General features: G+C 39.5%; 1 protein-coding gene across 8 annotated transcripts in view; it reads left to right on the top strand.

Annotated features, from left to right (window-relative positions):
- The window catches only part of Tmem232 (transmembrane protein 232), a 255,084-nt gene extending 241,555 nt beyond the window's left edge, over nucleotides 1-13,529 (top strand). For all 8 annotated transcript variants that reach the window (XR_015628864.1, XR_015628865.1, XR_015628866.1 and 5 more), the window contains 2 exon segments: nucleotides 3,580-3,673; nucleotides 12,918-13,529. Coding sequence is in view for 5 of the 8 variants with exons in the window: in XM_087567424.1 (XP_087423550.1) it covers nucleotides 3,580-3,673; nucleotides 12,918-13,094 (271 nt within the window). In the remaining 3 variants the exon portion in view is untranslated.
- Nucleotides 13,530-14,629: the final 1,100 nt, after the last annotated feature.

Here is a 14,629-nt window from a genome sequence, read left to right as displayed (position 1 = left end):
AGCCTCTGTCTGTCCTCCAACTCCCAGCTTTCTAGAGCCACAGTTTTCTTTAATATTTTAATAGCAGCGAGAAGATCGCACCATTTCTCAGCACTACTGGTTGGGAGGGAGCTCCCTGTTCCCAGTGCCGTGTGGCTTCCTGTGAACCACAGATCTGCTTCATCGTGCAGCCCAACTCCTGAGATCCTAACTCTTACTGCAGTGGGCACCGATGAGATAAACTGGTGCTAGCTTAGAAAATATAGAGGGTTGAAGCATCCTGGAAGATTCCCGGGTTCACCCATCCTGTGGGAGACATACAGGCATTGTGGGGTGTTTACTGACAGTGTCTTGGGCACGTAAAAAGAAAACAGACAGAAATCTCCTTGTTTGGGTCGCTGTTCAGAAAAACATCAAACTCACACGGGCTCGTGATGAATGTAACATTACAACTGAGGTAAGTGCAGAAAGAAAAGGTCTCTGCAGGATCCGATACTACTGAACTAGGCTTGAACTAAAGGCGCTAACCCAACGAACATGGACGAGGAGGAGAAGAGAAGAGGGAAACAGTTGACAACATACACAGACAGACAACCCTGAGGGCAAGAGTCTGCTGAAGAAATTACAAGTGAACCTGTGACCTGGACATACATAGATCTAGGAAATTAGACAACTGGGAGTCATAGTAAACGGCTTTCACAAGTACACAGCACGCGTCAGCATCCTAGATGGTAGTTGATGGGGAGAGAGTGAACAGTTGGAAAGTCCAGAGTCTCTTTTAAGATTCTGAGATTAAGGCAATCTCTTAATTGCAACCCTTTAATAGTGATGATGATGATGATGATGATGATGATGACGACGACGACGACGACGACGATGATGATGATAAAGCAAACTACATACTTCCAACATAATGGCACAGGGTATAGATTATCATTCCAAAAGGAAAAATGGGGAAATCATGATAAAACACTGGACCAAAGCAAGACTGAAGCCCTGCAGGGAAAACGCCAAATCCTGTAGTTCTACGTCAGGATCCAAAGGGACATGGAAGGGTTTAGTGGGTCTTGCCTTCCAGCTTTGCTGACTGTAACACATTTCTCTGTCTTGGAATGGTTCCATTCTGTCTTCGCGTCTTCTGCCAGGTGTCCCACGGCTCTGGCATCTACAACACTCTTGAGTTCTCCAACACCATCCAGGCTTCACCACACAGCTTCACACATCAGCCTCTTAGGGACTCCATGCAGGGAACTCCCCTGCCACACACCTCAGCAGTTTTCCTTAACGTGAAGGAGATTCTAAAATCCCTTTACTACTGACTCATCATTGACTCTAAAGCCAGGACTGCATGGCTGATGCTGCCAATTTCTATTGGCTGCTTGGGATGGAGACTGGTCCTCCCCTTTAATTACATTAGCCTAAATTTTGATTTGTTGCTCTTTCCTTTATTGAGTAAACTTTAGGCATTTCCTTTTATAAGCTGGAAGCTTAGCTGGGTGTGGTCTTGCTTTGAGGGCACCATACCCTTGATTCCATTTCCCATCAAGCCTTTCTTTTAACTTCTCATCTCTTTGAGCACAAGACTTGGTTCCAGCATTAAAATTCCTCTTGCTCCTTTTCTCTTCAAGTTGTACATTTAAAAAATGTCTTCATTTGTATTTATTTATTCATTTACTTATTTTTGGCATTTCTATTCATTTTCGTCATAGATCTGCATACCAGGGCTCACTAATAACCCCAAGCAACAGAGTCAACATTAAGCTATCTTGAAATCTTCTCTGCCAATAGAATTAGTCTACTCCTTTTCAATTTAGCCTCAGGCAGATCCTTCAGACAGGGCAAAAGCAGCCACATTCGCTGCCAAAACATCACAAGAATGGTCTCTGGCTATTTTTACCTATGGGCCTCCATAGCTCACAATGTTCTCAGCTGTCTTCCAGTAGGGCCCTGTTGTCAGTTTGTGGAAAGAGCAACCCCATTGTCTTGGCAGCAGCCTAGGTTGTTTGGGATTGTCTATGGGACCCTTTAAGGCAACCCCTTTTGTCAACTGGATAAAACCCAGTCCCTGGTACTGGAAATTTTGTTTGGTGATGGCCATTCAGGACTCCATCATTATTTGGAGACTTCATTAGATGACCTTTATGTATTTTATAGAGTTTCCACTGAAGTAGATTTCTATATCACCTCAATTCTAGCTCTCTTTCTACTCATTCCCCACTACAGTTCTGTCCTCCCTCCCTCTCCCCACTGATCCTCACATTTGAATCTATTCCCCTGCCTCCAGTCCACTATAAAATCTATTCTCTTTCCACCTCCCAGGGAGATCCAGATGTCTCCCCTCCTTCCCCCAGCCCCTTCTTCTATACATAACCTCTCTGGCTCTATGGATTGCAGCTTGGTTATCACTTACTTAACAGCCTGAGTCACAGCCATTAGGCATAAGAACCAACTGGAAGTGGCATGGCTTTTTGAAACCTTAAAAGCTCACCTCCAGTGACATATCTCCTCCATCAAGGGCACACCTCCTAATCTTTTTTGAATAGTTCTAAGAACTGGGGACCAAATATTCAACCAAATAAGCTCATGGGGCCATACTCATTCAAACCACCACACTGAATAACAAATTCCAAAGATGAGGCATGAGTCCAGAGGAGAGATGGTGATGGTTTGAAGGGGAAAGAGTGTTGTGTAGGTAGATGGAGAGCTGAAAAGCATTTACTTAAGGATCGAGCAGTTCTGCAAAGGGATAATGAAAAACAAGAATGCAGAACTTGTTAGAATGATACGGGCAACAAACATGAGAAAAGTAATGTGAAGTACTCCAAACTAATGGACTGATCAAACTTCATTTTGTGATACTGAAATTTCTCATGAATTTTCTCTTTTTGGTCTCTTACCTAAGCTTTTTCCTTTACAATTTTTCTTTTCTCCCTCACCCCTCACCCCTTTCCCCATTTCATTTGTTACATATTTCTTACTGTGCACAATTCTTTCCTAGTATCTGAAATAGTAGAATTAGTATGTGGGCATTTGGCTCTAAATCTGCCTTAGTTGGGGACCCAGCTTTATAATAGCAGCAAATTTATAAGCTCTTGCTAAATTATCACAGTAATATGGTTAACTTAAAAATATTAGACTCACATCATCTTTTCATAATTTCTTAGGTCAAATTCTTAGGTTTGGGTTAGGTTAGAGCTTTCAAGCTGGTAGGGTCCTGTGAGAAATGACAAGTGTGTTCACGTCCCCACTGAGTACAGCTGTATTCCAATATCTTATCTCTCCTTTGTGCTCTTACAGCTTATTAGCTACGTCTCAGCTGTAGAGTTTGCATCTGCCACAAGAGGATTATCTTTTCAGAAGGTTATTATTTTCTAGTTTTCATTGTACAATCTCATGTCTTACTCTCAAAAAAATGTTAGTTATGGTAATCCAAAATGACTTTGACAAACTACAAGTTAGTACACCAGTAATCTATCAGAGTAAGGTTAATAAAGCAGTGTCAAGATGCTTAATAATTAATTGTCACTTAAATATGTCTTAAAAAGGATTGCATCTCAACCTAATGCTAGACATTTTTTTGTGTGTGTGTTTTTTTTGAAGGGAACATCCTTCTGTGTTAGAATTGTCCATGTTTCCGTATCCAGATTTCTTCACCAAGGCGGATAAGAAATTGGAAGAAGTCATTGACCATCATGTAAGACTGACTTTTTTAATTAAAAAATGAATATAATTACATTATTTTCACTCTACCTTACTTCCCTCCAATTCTATCCCTACTCTTCTTCAAATTCATAGCCTGTATTTACTTAGTTGTTGATATATATGCATATATATCTAAATATATAAGTACAGCCTGCTCAGTCTGTATAACATTAAGTATAAGTACATGATCTCAGGGCCAAATACTTTGTACTGGTATTAGATAAATGATTTTGGGCCCCTTCTCCAGGGAAGACTATTTTCCCCAATCTTAGCATTTGTTAATAACCTGTTTTTGTTGTTGTTGTTGTTGTTTTTTAAACTAGGGTTAAAAGCTTATGATATTTTCCCTTTTGTATCAGCATGCCTTATAGTGTCATCCCTGTTTAGATCTTGCTTAGGTAGCCATGTTGATGAGACTTCATGGGTATAACTTCTCAGACATTCTAGAAACAATATTCATTCTCCTATCAAATCACATAGACTAGCAGAGTGGATTAGAAACAGGTTCCTTCCTTTTACTGATTCTGGGAAGTATATCTTGTCTTCAAAGATGGACACTGGCTTAGCGTCAAAAACTGAACATAGATCTTCCAAGCGACCAGGACCAAGACGAAGCCAGACATTGTTATCAGAATATTCGACAAAATAGACTTCAAACCAAATCCAGTACAACTAGATCTACACTTACAGATTAATTATGAAAAAAAAATAGTGATTCTACTAGTCCCATCTCTCCATTAGGAAGTTCAACAGAGAAACATCAAAGGACACAATGGATCGAATGGACCCAACAGACATCAATACCCTACCTCCTAGGTAGCTGGGCAGGGGAACACTGGAATTCAATGACACTGTAGATCATCTTAGCATACATCTACAGAACATTCTACTCAAACATCACAAAATACACATCCTTAGTAGCACATGTGACATACTTTGACTAAAATCAACCACATATTAGGACACAAAGCAAATCTCAAGAGATATGGGAAATTGAAATAACTCCTTTTATTCCATGTGACCACAGTGTAATTAGACTGCAACTCCGCAGTGAGAGAAACGATGGAGCATACACACACTCACAGAGAGTAAAGAATACACCACTGGATTATAAAGGGATGAAAAGTAAAACTCTGGAATTGTATAAATATGAATATACAAAGCCTGTGAATGCAGTGCTAAGAGAGAAATCTTAAAGCTCTGAGAGAGAGAGAGAGAGAGAGAGAGAGAGAGAGAAAGAGAAAGAGAGGGGGAGAGAGAGAGAGAGCACGCGAGCGTGCAGAGGAGAATTCTGAAATCAATGACCTAATGTACCTTAAGGCTGAACAAAACAAAACAAAAAATCAAATCCAAATCATTGGATACAAATAAATAGTAAGATCAGGGCATAAATTAGTGGAATAAAAATGAAGCAAATAAAAAAAATCACTAAAACAAAAAGTTGGGTTTTTTTTTTAGAAGATAAATAATTGGAAAAATCTCAGATAAAAACACCAGACTAAAGAGAGAAAGGATCCATATCAGTAAAATTAGAGATGAAAAGGAAGACATTATAAGATACCAATGAAAACCAGAAAATCATGAAGAAATACTTTAAAATTTTATATTCCACCGAATTGGAAAATCCAAATGAATTTCTAGATAGGTATGACCTATCAAAACTAAACCAATATGAAATAAATAAGACAAACAGACTTGCAACAAATATAAACATAGAAATTATAGTTAAAATATCTCAATTTTATAAAATAATGATCCCTAAAGGGAATTTAGTTCAATCAGATCTTCTAAGAACTAGGACCAATACTTCTCAGATTATTATGCCAAATAGAAAATGAAAGAAAACTTTCAAACTCTTTTTAAAGGACCAGCATTATTCTAATCCTAAAACAAGAGAAAGACATACCAAGAAAATAAAATTACAGACCAATCTCTAATAAACACAGACTGAAAAATTCTCAGTAAAATACTTGCCACCTAAATTTAAGAACATAAAGAAACCATTCATCTTGATCAAGTTTACTTCACTACTCACATACAGTTTCAACAGATGGAAATCAACATAACTCATCCACACAGTATCAATGACAGAAATCACATGGCCATCTTAATAGATATAAAAAAGGCCTTTGACAAAACCATACATCCACCCCTTCATAATAAAAGCTATGGAGAGCCTAGGCATTAGGGAGCACATCTCAACTAAATAAAGGCAACATTTGGAACACATGTAGCAGATGTCATGCTTAAATGGAGAACTTGAAGCATCCCTACAAGGACAAGGCAGGAGTGCCCAGTTTTTCATGACTATTCAATATATATTTGGATCAATTATTTCCAAAAGGATCAAAGACCCCAATGTTAGATCTGAAATTCTGAAATTATTAGAGGATAATGTAGGAAGTACACTTAAAGATAGGGACAGGCCTTTCAAATAGGACTCCATTCAGGGACTAAGGCTAACAACCGACAAATAGAAACTCATGGCATTACGAAGAGTCTACACTGCAAAGGAAGCCTGCAAAATAGGGGAAGCCCTATGCCAGCTCTATACCTGATAGAAAATTAGAATGTAGAATCTACAACGAGCTTAAAATCTAAATATCAAGTAAACGAATGACCTACTTAGCAAATAGTTTAAGGGACCGAAGGTAGCGTTCTCCAAAGAAGAAACACGGATGACTAATAAACACTTTAAAAAAATGTTTACCATCCTTAGCCACCAGAAAATTAAATTCAAAGTGGTTTGATATTTTATCACACACAGTCAGAAGGACTATTATTAGAGAAATAACGAAGTATGAACACTGGTACGGACAATGAAAACGAACTCCTTTAGTCCCTGTCAGTGGGAGTGTAAACTGGTACCTCCCCTGTGGGAATCAGTGCTCATAGTCCTCAGAAAGCTCAAAATGATGCTGCTGTATAGCCCAGCTCTACCCTTCCTGGGCATATAGCTAATAGTCTTTATACCCCTCTATGGACACTTCTTCCTTCCACGTTTATTGCTGCTCTAATCACAGTAGCAAGGAAATGGAATCAGCTTAGATGCCCGTCAGCGAATGAATGGATGGTGACATCATATGGTTTAAACATGTAAACATATCAAGTTGGAACTCATCTGGAGTTTTCCTACCTGCTAAATAGACTTAATAGCGCTATAAAGGCTATTTTAGGGGGAAAGTTAACAACAGTGTTATTCTGCTATGAATTCCATGAGCTATAATGATCTGTGCCCTCTAACGCATTAGTGGTATGATAGTTACGTGAACAACCAACCATTTTCTGATTGGAACTAAGACCTGTCTCATGGAGAAGAATACATTCCTGGTAGTCAACCTGGTTAAGAGCCAATGGCTGGGCAGGTCGTAGACCACAGGGAAAACCTTATGTTTTGCCAAGTGCACATAAAGTACTTGTGTTTATTTACATATATTAGTGCTGCACTCAACCTTCTTACTACACTGGGCAGGGGCTGATAAAGCAACTCATAACTGGTCAAACTGCCAACAACAGGAGATGGAGTGTTCAGGGCAACCACATCAGCCCTTCAAGGTCAAGAGAACATTGTTGAAGATGATCAGACACAGTGCCAATATTAGCAGATTGTGGGGAGATCAGCCCCGATAGATACACCTACATCATGGCTCCTACATCTTTGGCCTAGGGAAGGTTGCAGAAGAGGAGAAGAATGAAGATTGTAGGAGCCATAATGCCAGAAAGTTTCCTGGGAAATTATCTCCTAGATATGAATACTGCATAAACAAGACCAGAACAATAACAATATAACGGAAATGTTAACAAGAAAGGAGAAGATTCTGTGGGATTTCCCACCCTTAGGCAAAGAACTTCAGGCCACTAAATATTGCCAATGGAAGAGGAATCAGCCTCATCCATTGTTGGTTATCCAATGAAAAGTGACCACCCTTAAAACCATATATGTACACACAACAAAAATGAAGTCAATGTGTTGCTTTTAATAAATCTTTTTTTTTAAAGATTTATTTATTTAATATTATAAGTACACTGTAGCTGTCTCCAGACACACCAGAAGAGGGCATCAGATCTCATTACAGATAGTTGTGAGCCATGTGTGGTTGCTGGGATTTGAGGTTAGGACCTCTGGAAGAGCAATCAGTGTTCTTAACCACTGAGCCATCTCTCCAACCCCAGCATGCTGTATTTATATACTTGTGCATACACACACACACAAGCATATATGTATGTAATATTAATAAAAAGAGTTGAGAGTAGAGTGGAGACATAGGAGGGATTTGAGAGATGGTATCCCAGAGGGATGAAAGTGTGTGTGTGTGTGTGTGTGTGTGTGTGTGTGTGTGTGTGTGTGGTGGAGTGATGTAATCTCTTATAAATAAAAATAATATAAGAACTTAAAAAATAAGAGAACTAGAGGATAAGGAGATGCACAGGAAAAAATGTCTTCTGGCCATGTCACAGGTATTAAACTCATGTTGCCATGGTTGCCTGCACAAGACTTACATGAGATTGGGCACATTTCATTATGCGTAGGGAAGTAGTCTCTCTACGTCCTCTCAGATCCTTGAGGGACTACTGGCTGCTGATAATCATTGAGTCAGGATGTCAGGTTCTCTAGTTGGCTATCCTCCAATAAACTGCCTTTGCTCTAGTAAACAAGTTCTGACCCACACTTGGGCAAGAGTCTGGTTAAACTCAGAAGGTTACACACAAAATGTAGACTTGAAGTCAGGGTGGGAGAACTTATTGAGGAGGAGGGAAGAGACAGAATGAGGCGGGAATGAGGTTTAGTTAACAACGACTGAAATTGATGTAATTGTATGAGACAGGCAAACAACAAAAACTTCAAAGGCTAAAAATAAACTGTAAGACTTATGAGAAAAAAGTATCTGTTGCTATTGAACATTACAAATTGGTAAATTAAATGATTTTCAGGTTTTGCACATCATGAATGTTTTTGCTACAATTTCCTGTACATTTCATCCAATATATTATTTTCTGAGAAACTGAATATTTAATGTTGATGTTCAGGTAACACCTCAAGGAACATGACAGTAACTTATTTCCTGTAGTATTAAAATCGAATCAGGTCTGTTATAATTAAGCCCTAGTTTTGCCTCCTAATCCCAGGCTCTCAGAATTTACAAGTACATTGGCCAAATAGCTAGGCTCTTCTCTGACTAGATATAACTTAAAATATCCCATTTATTCTAGCCTACGTTCTGCAACATGGCTGGTTACATGGGCCTAGGTACTGTATGTAACTTGTCACATCTTTTTGGCAACTCTTCTACCTTCTCCTCCCACAGAATTCTTTTTCTATTTCCCATTTCTATTTCCTGCCTAAGCCATAGACCTTTTAATTGACAGGTAATGTATCCATACAATACACAAGATATTCTCTCTACAAATCTCCCTTTTAGTCCAATAAAAGGCTCTTTTTCTTTCAAATGTAACAATTATGAAAAGTATAAGGCATGATTATATATTTACAATGTCCAGTCCATTTATATTTGGCAATTTAAATGTAGTGTTCTATCTTCTGTCCTGTCTTGGGGAAGTTCAGAGTTCTGTATCTAAATCACTATCTTAACCTGTATTACAATTCTAAAAATATCTTCTTAAATCCTCAACAATTTAAGCTTAGAGTAAGACTATGACTATATAGTCTTCAACCCTATCAGAGACCTGAGAAGGAAGTAAATATTACTTCAGTTTGTAGGAAATGCAAGGACGCAGCTCCCAGAAATTATAGAAATGACAGAAACAACTGACTGCCTTGACAGTCCCCAATATTCTCTATAACACTGGAGCACCTATCCTCAGCCTTCTGGTCCCAAATATCTAACAGTCCTTTTAAGAATCAGGAATTATGAAGGATTTGCTGGCCCCATCTTGGCAGAACTTGCAAATTGACTTCTCTGTATTAGTTTGTCCTTTCTGAACAGCATTCTGTCTGCAGATAAAGTTAGGGCATTCTCTTACACAGTGGCTAGCTTGCCACAATTGAAGCAACCCCATATGGGGGTCTTTTGATGTTTATCATCTTCTTCCAAGTTGAATGGGGTGCTGCCAGGAGCTGATATGTCTCAATGTCAGGAAACCCTTAAATTAAAAAAAAATCTTTAAATGTCATATTCTTTGCATCTCTGAGATTTTTGAAGGCCATCTATTCATAGCACATCTGAATAAGCAAACATTACCTGTCTCCCAGCCACCTATTATCTGTACAACACAGGATGTACATTTAAATGTTGATCCAAGACTAGTAATTTGATATGACCATGAGTTTGACTATCTGACTCTTAACTTGCATTGCTTAATTATTTTAAACAGTTTGTAATAGCAGTCATTAAAGAACTGGGACTGAACCTTGTATTCTAAGATGAGTTGTATGGGTATAACAACTATATAAAAGTTAAAACATACAAATATGTTATAATAAATTAATTTTAAATCTGTATCAATATACAAAATTGTATCAGTGTAAGAGAATGTAACTTCAATTTTGCATCAACATGTAAAGATCTCTACCAATGTAGATTATGGCTATAAAATTCTTTTGTTTAAGAGTAGATTTAAGGGGTTGGGGATTTAGCTCAGTGGTAGAGCACTTGCCTGGCAAGCGCAAGGCCTTGGGTTTGGTCCCCAGCTCCGAAAAAAAGAAAAAAAAGAGTAGATTTAATAATCCATCCCTATTTGTCAAATTTCTTATAATATTACTATATTCTCCTTTCTCTATTCAACACCCTTCCCTTTACTTAAGAAAGAAAGGATGGGGAAGAGAAAAGGAAAGAGAGAAATCCCTGAGTCTAAGCTCCCTAATTCATTTCCTTCCTGTCCAAGACCTTAATTATTTGTAAAGCATTCCCTAAAATGACAATATATCTATAATTCATAAAATGACCAAAACCATCCACCCCAACTTAAGGGACTGGAATGACAGCTTTCTTATAATTGCCTTCTGCTGAATTGGAGTAAAGTATTCCTGTTTGGGGGCCCGAAAGGAAATTGAAAAAATTTTATGTTGAGAAAGTTCAGGACCGTCCCGCCTGGAACAGTCGGAAAGGCTGGATGAACCAAGGTCATCTGGGATTAGCAGTCCTTTCTGAAGCTGTTCTAGAAATGAATCTCTTGAAAGAGCATCAGTTGAGTCAGGATCAGTCAGGGAGCTGGAACAGCAGGTCATTTCATCATCACCGAGGGTGAGTGTTGTTAGGGCTGCTCTCTTGGTGTTTCGTTTCATAATATATAAACCTCATAACCATTATTTAGTTCTATAACAGATCAGTTAAAGATGAACTTTTGCTCCTAGTTTGAGCAGGTGAAAGACTGTCTTTGTTTAGGAGCGAGTTTGATCATATAACCATATTGTGATATAAATCTTCATACGTGCTGTACAGAAGGATGGTACAATGAATCTAGAGGACTCTGTAACCAACAGAATCCATTGGCTATGGGAAGCTGAAGTTCTGGCCAGAGGCATTTTTATGTCTCAGTCAGTGAGCGCTGATCCTACGTAGAGGGATCAGCAAATCATGTTACCTGTCCTGCTTGGTCTTGTTGACCTCTTTCTTTTTATCTGTAGCCAAGATCTTCAGGGGGCCTTCCTCAATCAAATCTGATCCTTATTACTTTGGAAGGGGTCCAAAGCCTTTTCTTCTTTTCTGTTAACACAAATACAGAGCCTCTCTCCCACAATAACATGTGCTTGGTGCAGCAACCCAAAGCCATCAAAAGTATAGATTGATTCAATTCAGCAGCCTCTAGTTTTGTTTAGGTATGCTCTATTTTGACCTCTCTCATAGAGGATTTGTAATGCCATTATAACCACCAAACTTATAACCACCTTCATCTTGATAATTAAAACAACTTAAAACAATTTACGTTTATTTATTGAGTTAGAGTTTCTCTGTGTAGCCCAAGCTGACCTGGATTTGTATGAAGATGAGACCAGCCTCAGGTTCACAACAAACCTGGCTATCCTTGCCTTTGTCTACTAAGCACTGAGATCAAAGGCCTGGATTTACTCATTCATTCAAGTATCTTTAAAAACATTTATTATATCAATCTCCATTTATTTCTCCCTTCTTTGGGGATTAATATCTCTGTAAATATATTTATATCTATGTCTGTGTCTGTGTCTATGTCTATGTATTCTTTGTACTCCCAGATGTCCCACCTCTGCCTAAGCCATAGACTTCTTAATTGACAGGTGATGCATCCATACAATACACAGGATGTTCTCTCCACACAGGTCATCTACTATATACATATATACTACGCTTCAGTTTTAGTGTTTACTCACATGAGTATTTAAACATTTTGAAAAACTCTACTCTTGTAGTAAGGTTGCATGGCATGCTGTGAGTGTTAAGCTGAGGGTGACAGACAAACACAAAAAACAAAACAATGAAACATTGCAGGTGGGAGTCTTAGGGGTTTCCAGCAGATCATGGCTGGAGTGACTCTACACCAAATAGTCCACTTAGTCTGAAGAGGGCTTACTACTACTCCTTACACCCATTTCCTCTGTCAACTGTGTTAGAAAAGGGTAAGTTGCCCCTGGTGTTTAGTGCTTCCCCATCCTTAGTTCCAAAAGTAATTACACCTTCTTAGCTTTCTTCATGTCAGAACTCCCGTCTGCTACAGTGCAGAACTGCATGGCCGGTAATTTCAGGTCTAACCTTACTAGTATTAAGACTGAACCCTTTACTTTGGGATTGTATGCTCTATACAGTTTCTTTTTCCTTCAGCTATACCTTTCATTTCATAATGCTGTCATGGGAATACAAGCATTGAACCTGACAGAAAATACACTGGGATGTAGAAAGAAACCTTTCTTCCTTCCTTTCTTTCTTTCTTTCTTTCTTTCTTTCTTTCTTTCTTTCTTCCTTCCTTCCTTCCTTCCTTCCTTCCTTCCTTTCCTTCCTTCCTTCCTTCCTTCCTTCCTTCCTTCCTTCCTTCCTTCCTTCCTTTCTTCCTTTCTTTCTTTTTTTTTTTTTTCAGAGCTGGGGACCGAACCCAGGGCCTTGCGCTTGCTAGGCAAGCACTCTACCATTGAGCCAAATCCCCAACCCTGCAGTCTTCAAATATGCTAGAGTAGAAGAAACTTGAGGGACACCCCTGCAAACAGTAAGAGGAGAACGACTATAGCAGTGGGCATCTGAAAAGCTATTTTGACATGTGCTTTCTCCATGGAAAAGTAATATGTGAATGAATTATTCTCTCTGTCATAGTGGCAAAAAGATATGGAGACCCTAAAGCAAATAGAAGCCGTGTGTGAGGCCCAAAATCGGAAGGACGAAGAGGAAAAGGAGAAGATTCGCTTTCAAGAAATTATGAAGCAGAGAGAAAGGAAACTGAACAAACAAACCAAACCCTATGAAATAACTCCGTCAGAAAAAAAAGAGTGACCCAGAAAAAAAATGTGGGTTCTGCCAGCCGGAATCCAGCGCTGCAACAAACGCCAAGTGAGCTCGGCGTAGAGGAGCTTTCTTAGCGTCAGCCTGCTGCAGCCATTTTAAAAAAGAAGTTGCTATCTTGGTACCCGTTAGTAGTCACAGCATAGTCTTAAATTAACAGCCAACTCTTCATCACACGTAGGTGAAGTGGTTTCGCCAGCTACACCCATTCTTCCCTCAGCGGTCCTCCCCTTGCTCTAGGATCACTCTTCCAACCACTCTAAGCTTTGACATTCTCTGCACTGTGAGAAGAAAGTGAAACGAAGCCTGATTAACGAGTCAGGACATGAGGTGGGGGTGTGTGCGAGAATTTTTCTTTAGAGCGAGAGTGAACACGGGATTGAGCCCCTAGAATCATTCCTATTTGAATAAAGAAATTAGGATGGCTCTGGAATCTGTATTTTATCGTCGGAATTTGAAGAACTAAACCCCACTTGATAAATGGCGGTACATAAGCAAGTCCAGAAAGGCAAGTCCCCAAGGTCAGCGTGATGTTTGAGGGATGGCCAAAGACACCCCTGAGTGACAGCCGTTTGTGTTTGCCACATGAGCTTATGAGACTGGGTTTGAAGGAGCCCAGAAAGATTGGTACTAACCGCTCAAGGCAGTCACCCCACCAGGAATTATTTTATAAACGGTATTTCATTTCACCTGAGATCCTCAACCCATGGGCAAGGATGAAAGGGTGGAGCCCTTATGGTGTCTGAGGCTCCTTTTTGAAGATACAGATAATATATTTTTAAATTTCACTTCAACTCACACATGTGGTTTGGTAATACTCAAGAGGCAAGTACTTTATTAGGGACGTCAAATGTGATACAGGTCAGAGTGGTACCCCAAATTAGTGAAGGACCTAGGGAATGACCACTCCATCTAGAGGAACACCCTACACTTTCCACACGTGTACGCACAGCACTGGGGCTTTTCCGAGTCTTTCAAGATGGCTGCATCCAGGTAAGATTTCTTGTTAAAGGAAAGTTACCGCTTTACAGAGCTGGAAAGTACTTTGGGGCTTGAATTTGGAAAATGGGCCACACATTTATGGTCTGTATCATGAGGTTCGTAGGTATTATTTTTGGTGTTGTTGTTGTTCATGATAACAGTAACCAAAGGGACAAGAATGTGGTGGAGAGAGAGCGTTCTGTTTCCATTCCCCATTTACCTGGTTCACAGTCACGTTTCTTTACTTATTCCCTCCTGTCCTATAGGAAACCTCACAATACACCATACATCTCCCTCATCTTGGCTTTAAATCTACTTGCAAAGCGAATGAAATACGAATCCAGAAGACCAGCTAGTTCCATGTCTTTACGAGCTGCTCACCACCGTATCATAAGATTCTGTCCACCCACTCTACCCAAGCAAGTCTGGATTTCCTCCCACCTTCCCTCACACCCTGCGATGTGGACTTTACCAAACCCTGGCTGCTGTCTAATCTTATCTACTGGCTTGTTGGCACACGTGACCACCGAGCTGTGAGGAAAGGA

The sequence above is a fragment of the Rattus norvegicus genome, chromosome 9, assembly GCF_021556685.1.
Source record: "Rattus norvegicus strain SHRSP/BbbUtx chromosome 9, alternate assembly SHRSP_T2T, whole genome shotgun sequence".
Classification (NCBI taxonomy): Eukaryota; Metazoa; Chordata; class Mammalia; order Rodentia; family Muridae; genus Rattus; species Rattus norvegicus.
This window is presented reverse-complemented; position numbering and strand designations above follow the sequence as displayed.